Source organism: Triticum aestivum, chromosome 1A (assembly GCF_018294505.1).
Source record: "Triticum aestivum cultivar Chinese Spring chromosome 1A, IWGSC CS RefSeq v2.1, whole genome shotgun sequence".
In the NCBI taxonomy this organism is placed as follows: Eukaryota; Viridiplantae; Streptophyta; class Magnoliopsida; order Poales; family Poaceae; genus Triticum; species Triticum aestivum.
In genome coordinates, this window is record NC_057794.1 from 190,303,141 (window position 1) to 190,311,903 (window position 8,763).

Here is an 8,763-nt window from a genome sequence, read left to right on the forward strand (position 1 = left end):
AGGTCATCAGTAGCGCGAGGAGGAGTTTCTGAGGCATGGGGTACCGTGCCCTTGCATCCCGCAACACCGTGCTGACGAAGTACATTGGGTGCTCGACGAGGTGGAGTGCGTCAGTGCTGGTGGCTCCCTTCGGAGACCATGGCGCCTCTTGAGGTAATGAGGCCTCCTGAGACTGGCCATCTGGAAGAGGGGCCTCTTCCGCCTCCGGTGCGCTCCTCTGCGGCGGCTGATCCTCCTCAGCCGCGGTGGCAGTTTCTGTAGGCCTTCCTTGTCCCTGTTCTGCCTTGTCCCTGTTCGGCGCTCCTCTCTGACAGCCACCAAGACTGCGCTGGCGGAGTAGGGAGTGGCGGCGAGGTAAAGCACCAGGGGCTCTTGAGGCCGCGGAGCCACCATGACCGGTGGGCTGGTCAGGTATCTCTTGAGATCCTGGAACGCCTTGTCGGCCTCTTCAGTCCACTCGAAGGGCCCCTTTTTCTTCATTAGCTAGAAGAAGGGCAGTGCTCGTTCCCCCAACTTGGAGATGAAGCGCCCTAGCGCGGTCACGCGCCCCGTGAGCTTCTGCATTTCTCTGAGGGTCTTTGGCGGGCTCATGTATTCCACCGCCTTGACCTTCTCCGGGTTAGCCTTGATGCCTCGGTGGGACACGAGGAAACCCAAGAGCTTGCCCGAGGGGACTCCGAACACACACTTCTCCGGGTTGAGCCGTAGGTTCACTGCGTTGAGGCTCACGAAGGTTTCCTCCAAGTCTTGTATCAAGGTCCTGGCCTCCCGAGACTTTACCACAATGTCATCGATGTAAGCTTCAACATTCTTCCCGAGCTGCGGGCCCAAGGTGATGTGCATCAGCCGCTGGAAGGTCGCCCATGCGTTACGCAGCCCGAATGGCATGCATGTGTAGCAGTACACCCCACACGGGGTTAAGAAGGCTGTCTTCTCGACGTCTTCTACCGCTATCTTGATCTGGTGATACCCAGAGAAGGCATCCAAGAAGCATAACAGGTCGCATTCCGCAGTGGAATCGACGATCTGGTCGATGCGGGGGAGCGGGAACGGATCTTGCGGGCATGCTTTGTTGAGGTTGGTGAAGTCGACACACATGCGCTCCTTCCCTTCCTTCTTTGGCACAATGACAGGGTTGGCCAACCAATCCGGGTATCGGACCTCGCGAATGACCCATCGGCTTCTAATTTGCGGGTCTCTTGGACGATGAAGGCCTGCTTTTCTATGGACTGCCGCCTGGCCTTCTGCTTCACAGGGCGCATGTTGGGGCACACGTTGAGGTGATGCTCGATTACACTCCTAGGGACCCCTGCCAACTGGTTAGGCTCCCAAGCGAATACCTTCCTGTTCCCACGCAGGAACCCGACCAGGGCCTTCTCCTGCTTGGGTTTGAGGTGGGCGCCTATGGTGAAAGTGGCGTTGGTGGACCCGTCCTCATCGACGGGTATCTGCTTGGTTTCTTCCTTGTCTTGGGTGAACAAATGTTTCTTCTTGGCGGGTGCAGCCCCCTTGGGCCCGGGGTTCTCCAAGTCGGCGGGCTATGCCGACGCCGCCGTCTTGAAGGCGAGCTTGAGCACCCGCAGTGCGTCCCCGGTGTCCCCATGCACAGTGAGGACACCGCTGCTCCCGGGCATCTTCATGAGGTTGTACGTCGGATGCGTCGCGGCCATGAACTGGGCCAGCGCTGGGTAGCCGAGGATGGCGTTGTAGGAGAGGCCGATGGGGGCGATGTCGAAGTCGACCAGCTCCGTGCGGAAGTTATCGTAGGTGCCGAAGGTTACTGGGAGCCGGATCTGTCCTAAGGAGCTGGACGACTTGCCTCCAACGCCTGAGAAGGGCCGGCTGGGTTGCAGCCGTTCCAGGGGTATGCAGAGGAGGTTGAAGGCCTCGACCGAGAGCATGTTGAGGCCCGCGCCGCCATCAATGAGGGTTTTGGTGACGGCCACCTGGCAGATGGTGGGGGTGCACAGCATGGGGAGCGCACCTGAGCAGGCCGAGTTGGAGGGGTGGTCCTCCGAGCTGAAGGTCAGGCCAGTCTCGGGCGCCGCTCGGTCCAGGGGAGCCCCCTGCCGCGTGGAAGCAGCGCTAACCCGGCGGATGAAAGGCTTGACATGGTGACGTGTAGGCGGCGCCTACGAGCCGCCCAAGAGGGCCGCGACGACCGGGGGTGTTGGTGCAGCACGATGGGCGGGGAAGAGGTTGCGGGGCTCCATGGGCGCGCGGAGCACGCGGGACGAAGAACCAGCTGGGGTGAGCGAGGGAGTTGCGGCGCGGCCGTCTTGCCGCACGGACAGATGCTGGGACGATGCTTGCTGCTCGTCCCCCGCCGGGCCGGTGGCGGCGTTGACGGCGGGTGACGGGGAACGGCGAGGACGCCCGCCGACAGGGGCCGTCTGGGCGACGCGGGAAGCGAGTGCGGCCCTGCGCTCGGCGCGGGCCCGACGAGCGTCAGACATGGGCGTGATGGTCGGAGGAGAACGGGGCGGTGGAAGACGAATCCCGGCGCACCCCTACCTGGCACGCCAAATGTCGGATTTCGGGTTCCGACAGACCCTTGAGGTTCGAACACTGGGGTGCGCGCGGAGATTTCGCCTCCTACCTACCTGCACCCCTCCGCCTTGCAAGGATCTAAACTATGGCAAGAACAACACAAGAGACACAGGGTTTATACTGGTTCGGGCCACCGTTGTGGTGTAATACCCTACTCTAGTGTGTGGTGTGGTGGATTGCCTCTTGGGCTGACGATGATGAACAATATAAGGAAGAACAGCCTCGCGAGGGTCTGTTCTTGGTTGGGGCGGTGAACTGCTGGGAGGAGCTCAGTCACCTTTCTCTCTCTTTCTTTCTCTAGCGGGTGGCTGGTCCTATTTATAGAAGCCCTGGTCCTCTTCCCAAATATCGAGCGGGAAGGAAGCCAACAATGGCGGGCTAATTTGAAGGGGGACAACTAGTACTAGCTACCCTTACAAAAGTAGTCTTTGCCTGCGCAAAGCTCTGGTGATGACGTCGTCTTGGGCTCCACGGTGACCTCCATCTCATAGTCCTCCTAGTCTTGGTCTCGTTGCACCGAAATGGCAACCTTTGTCTGATACCTCGGTACTCCGCGGCTGCGCTTGCCCCCTTTGCACCAAAGAGGAAAGAAGGACACTGCGCGGGCTGGCACCCTCCTGGCGCCCTCGGTCGTCATGGCTTGCGTCACGGACACCTCGTGAGGTACCCCGCCTTGATCTCTCCGCCTCCTCGTGAGCTAGCCTGACAAGGCCGTGCCTGAGGAAGCTCCGCGTCGTCCGCCCCGCGAGGCTTGGCCCCTCGCGAGGGTCTTGGGTTTGTGTTGGTGAAGATGGACCGCGCTGGGCCCCCCTTTGAGCCACGCCGCAGGCCACAGGCAAGCAAGTCTGGGGACCCCGTTCTCAGAACGCCGACACAATTTACGCACGATCAGTCAGCTCAGCCTTTGATCAAGTCTGGTGCGTGGAATTAACACCTTTGGATCAGCCGTCGTGCAAGGGTCGTGCGACGACCGTCGTGCGTAAAGTAGTTTCGAGAGGGAATGAAAATTTAAGTGAGAAGGAGGAATTGAGATGGCTAATTCTCACCGTTTTCTTCCGATGGGGTACCTTATTAATTCGTGGAGCTCTATTCCAATTTAATTCTTAACTTATACCAAAAAAGAATGGAAGTAAAAATCTAAGTACCTCTCATGTCTAATCACTATCCAATCTCCCACGGGCAACTCCTATTCCCCTGGCCCAATGGTTACCAAGAAGTGGAAGCTGCGAATTGCTAGCCAACTTCTTGTTCTAAACTCAAGGATTTACCCTGTTCGGACCAGCTCCAAACCGGGAGTTGAAGGAGTTGGGAGTTGGAGGACTACCTGACAGGCATTAAGTAAAAGTTTGCTCCTTTGGCTGGACCTCGGCCATTCTATAGGCCCTTTTAACATTTTCTTCTCTAGGGTGCGGCCGCCGGCATTTCAGGTCTACATGACAACTTGTTGATCGCTGCTTCTATAAGCTCCTAGATTTAAACAAGTTTGCTCTGGCGAGATGAAGGCCCAGAGATCGCAACGAGTTCTGTTCACGCCGTCCCGCCAATTAATGCAAGAGGAAGAAGACTTCGGCATCCCAAGGATTTGAACGAGCAAAGAATGAGCTCATGTGCAAAGATTAGTTCATCTCAAATTCTGAATGCAGGAACAAATGCATACCTGGGAATACTGTCTGGCTTGTCAGAAGAATAAAATGCACATATAATTTTACTCCGCTAACAAAACGGATTGCACATCTACATCATAAGAAGTAGCAAACCTAATTCCCTATGAACAACCAGCGATGACACAGTAGATTGGACAACCTATCTACAAACCTCGCTTAGAGGCTTTTACAAGATTTCATTGGGGGGTGCTAGCAACTCGAGGAAAAAGCCCAATGAAACCTGTTCGAAGATGACATCTTCCTGAAAACTCATTCTTCCAACTCCTTGAGAAAATCTAGATTGTCAACAAATACCTACAATTGAAATAAGTGTAACAGTGAGCATAAACTGCAGGTTTACTTGTGAAATAAAGAGCAATAGCACAACGAAAAACACATTTCTAGTATACACAGTTTTTGGGAGATCTGTCCTACTTTGGTTTGGACATCAATGCAAAAAAAGAACCTTTGTTTAATGTAGTTCTTAAACTGTTGGCTAATGGTCAGTAACAGGAGCTGTGGCATACAGAAAAAGACCAGGAACAGACAATCTTTCAAAATAAATACAACTCCCACACACATGAAGGGGAGAAAATGAGAGAATGGTGAAACCAAATCAAGATAAACACATACTGATTTCCAGCCATCTGGATCTGTGCAGGCAGTTATCTTGGTACTAATGCCAGGTAATGGACCAGGTTCACGAGTTATTTGTCCCCCGTTTTGTCTAACGACTTCCGCGGTCTTGTAGACATCATCAGTACCAATAGCAATCTGGAAGGACACAAATATCAACCATCAGAAGTGTAACGCAAGAGGCATGAGCAAACAATGGAACATCACTTGTAATATGACCATTGTATACCTGTGCATAAGCATTTCCTTTATCATATTCCTTGACACCATAATTGTATGTCAACTCCAGTACAGCATGTTTGTCTTCAGGGCCATATCCCATCATAGCAATGGTATACTAAAGAAAGAGTACAATTCGAATTTTAAAGATTCTCTGAAGTTTACATGGAAGGGATGATGAATATGCACATTTCGATGCAAAATTATTAAGAGGAGAAATATCAAAAGAAGGTGCTTGCACAAATAGATGTGGTAACTGGAACCAATGAGAAGTGGCAGTGCCAGGGTTACAACCCTAAGAGTTCAAATATATGATTTGTAAATTTTACATTGCTTTCTGACATTTGCATGAATTTTCATGTGTATCAACCATGGGGTCACTGACCACACAGCTTGAACGTGGCACTACACTGAATGAAAATGCCATGGTCAAAACAAGCAGCACACATTATCGTAAGTCCGTAATCATTGTCTATACAATTGTAGGTATTTTGTAGTTTGAACCTCGGTCATAGAAGGACAAGTTTCATGTGAATACAACCTAGCAGTTATAGCATTTTTGATGTCGAAGTTTACATGCAGAATCATTGTGGTTGCTGCCTGTTATAGCATAATGTCGAAGTTTACATGTTGAATCATTGTGGTTGCAGCCTGTTGGACTTGGCATAGTAAATCATTTTAAAGTTATCAAGGCAAATATTTAACCTAGAAGGAAGGAAATCTGAGATTCTCCCTAATGACTGGTATCAGGGAACACAGAAGGAAGTCAACAGGGAGTTATGCCTTCCATAGCTTCTAATGCGTGCGTGCCTAGGCGAGCATGGAGTTATGCCTAGTAACCTTCACTACAACCATAAAAGGCTTGTCTACACCAGAAGAAAAAGGCCTACAACAAACTTGCCTATAGCCTACAACAAACTTGCCACAGGTGAAACCTTTTACCATCTCAAAGTTAAATCAATAATGCTGAACCAAGAAGAATTGCTCGAATAAACTTTTGAAGTATTCTAAATTATATGACCAAAGTAAAAGACACTTATGTCCGCAAGCATCATATGAAAACTTAGCTAACCGATGTTATAAAGTGGATCACGGTACTGGTTTCAGGAGAGTACGAACCTTGTATTGAGGATTGTCTTTCCTGCGAAGAAGTTCCATACCAAATGCCTAAATAATGTCACAAATTAGTAACTCACCGGAACAAACAGAACAGAAATGAGAAACTTCTATAGAAATCCCAGTTCAAGCCAAAAAGGTTACCTTCTCATAGAAACTTATAGCACGGTCAAGATCTCCCACTCGAAGCATTACTTGGCACAAAGGCTCAGGTGTGGGACCTCTTTCTATAAGCTCGAATTTGTAACCATCAGGATCTTCAATGAAGGCAATGACTGACTTTCCACCTTTTACCGGACCTGGTTCCCTTGTTACTGTTCCTCCCTTTGCTTTAATAAGTTCCACTGTTTTTTCGACCTGCAATATTCTAGCAATGAAATTTAATATTCCGGCCAGCTCTTATGGATGTATGCATATGGAAAAATAAATCATACAACATATTGCTAATGGATAAGATGTTGAAATTTTAACACATAATAATCCAGAGAAGGTACATATAGTTTTCCAGTAACAGTTAAAACAATGACTAGCCTGATACAGGAAACATTTGAGTACCATGGCTGAAGATAATGATAAGCAGTAATACTCCCTCCGTCCAAAAGAAAGTCTCATGATTTAGTATAACTTTAGTGCAAAGTTGTACTGAGTCAGCAACACTTATTTTGGGACGGAGGGAGTAAATCCCTAATACAAACAAATCAAAAGTTGATGGTAAAAGAAAAAAAATCATTTCTGCTTAGCAGCCTTTCCCTACATTTCTGTAAGAGGCTGTTTCAAGTCCTGGAAACAGCCTCTTACAGAAATGTAGGGAAAGGCTGCGTACTATAGACCCAAAGTGGTCGGACCCTTCCCTGGACCCTGCGCAAGCGGGAGCTACATGCACCAGGTTGCCCTTTATCATTTATTAGTTCTTACTGAAGACTCTTAACATAATTTCCATGGAAGAAACCGAAGGTATTCACAATCATCCTAGCTTGAGTCAAGATAAATCCTGCCTAAACATGCATCCCAGATGTTCGGAGGTTATACTGCACAACTTCAAGCCCCATTCACCTCCCCAAACGAAAGGTTCCTTGGGGCTCATGAGCACTCCAGTCCAATCTATGTTAGTAATGGACATGAAAATATGGGGAAACCAAACACATCTCATGAAATAACAGCCCCAATTTTTGTTTAGAAAATGGCTGGATGGCTAAGTCTGTAGTTAAGCGTTAACACCTCAGAAAAGAATGGTGCATGGCTAGATATCCCTTAGGCTCATGGGACATAACTGTCAATGAAAAGGAAACACAAATACAACTAGGATTTGGTGCTTGAACTTGTGGGTGTTTTGAACCTGAGCTCATTCATGTAGAAGAAAGTTATAGATGAGCTACTTATACTTGACACGCGATTAGTGCTGCTTAACTACAGAAAGCAGAAGTAAAAATATTAGGCCGACTGACATAGTACTGAACCTCAACAACTAAAAAAAATCTATGGAGATAGAATCTTACATCCTCAACAGCAATTCCAAAATGACCAAAACCAGACCCAATATCGTAACTTTCGACACCATAGTCTGCCAGTAAATGAATTCGCGAGTTAATTCAATAGAAAAAAGTAGAGTCTCTGGAAGACAAAGAGGTGACATGGGTGTTTTGACATTTGAAGCTTACTGTAAGTGAGCTCCACAACAAAATGCGAGTCCTCTGGTCCGTACCCAAGAAAGGCGTTGGTGTACCTCTCCTCCGGGATGTCCCTTCTCCGCAGCAGCTTCATCCCTAAGCACTCCGTATAAAACCTAGAGGACAGCAACCCCATCCGAAATTGACGAAACCGCAGAGGTCAAGGCAAATTCATCGCGAACGAGGGATGGGGTCGGCTTACTTACTTGATAGTCTTGTCAAGATCGCCGACGCGGTAGACGACGTGGAGCAGGCGCCTCCGGTCCTTCTTGACCCACTCCACGGCCTCCTCAGGGCTGATCACCGTGGCCGCTCGAGCTGCGGGCCCGCTCGCCTCCGCGCCGGCGCTCACTCCCCTCGTTGACAGTCTCGCGGGCACCCTCAACCCTACTCTTCCGCCGAAGAGCGCCTGACGCGGCGCGACTGGGACGGTAAACAAAAATGAAACCACGAGACACCACGTTACGACAAGGCCACATGACCGATGACCAGAGAAGAAAACGAGACGGGCGGGGAGAGGAGCCGTGTACCGGCGGGGATGCGGAAGCGGGAGGGGAATACGGCGGCGGTGGTGGCGATTGGGAGGGGGGAGAGGAGGCGAGCCATCGACCCAAACGGACGGGGAAGGAGGGATTTGGTGGGGGGGGGGGGGGGGGGGGGCGGACGGGGGACGGGGGAAAGCACGGGAGAGTCGCTCTATCCCTCCGTTCGTCGTGAGAGGTGGGACATATACCGGTCACGTGGGCGCGCCGACTTGGTGATTTTTTTTTTCGGAAATGATAACGAACCAACGTTCGCTATTTCCCGCTCGGCGCGACGGAACGACTGCCGTTGGATGCTACCCACAAATCTCCGCGTGCCGTTGCGGGCGAATCGATTTTTTTTTTGAGGCAACGTCACGAGGCTTTATTAATTCGTCACAATGTTTACAG

The 8,763-nt window shown here is 50.5% G+C and overlaps 1 protein-coding gene across 1 annotated transcript; it reads right to left on the reverse strand.

Moving 5' to 3' along the window:
- Positions 1 to 4,204: 4,204 nt before the first annotated feature.
- Positions 4,205 to 8,485, reverse strand: LOC123043019 (probable lactoylglutathione lyase, chloroplastic). Its single transcript, XM_044465356.1, has 9 exons — positions 8,362 to 8,485; positions 8,038 to 8,254; positions 7,823 to 7,947; positions 7,661 to 7,725; positions 6,309 to 6,521; positions 6,168 to 6,215; positions 5,059 to 5,166; positions 4,827 to 4,967; positions 4,205 to 4,508 (listed from the first exon to the last, which is right to left on the reverse strand). Exons 1-9 carry the CDS (start codon positions 8,435 to 8,437, stop codon positions 4,464 to 4,466), a joined length of 1,038 nt encoding a protein of 345 aa, XP_044321291.1. The 5' UTR covers positions 8,438 to 8,485; the 3' UTR covers positions 4,205 to 4,463.
- Positions 8,486 to 8,763: the final 278 nt, after the last annotated feature.

Coding starts and splice junctions, on each gene's coding strand:
- LOC123043019 (XM_044465356.1), bottom strand. CDS start 8,437: ATGGCTCGCCTCCTCTCCCCCCTCCCAATCGCCACCACCGCCGCCGTA. Junction 6,216..6,308: donor CTATAAGTTTCTATGAGAAG/GTAACCTTTTTG, acceptor GACATTATTTAG/GCATTTGGTATGGAACTTCT. Junction 4,968..5,058: donor AAGGAAATGCTTATGCACAG/GTATACAATGGT, acceptor GTGTCCTTCCAG/ATTGCTATTGGTACTGATGA.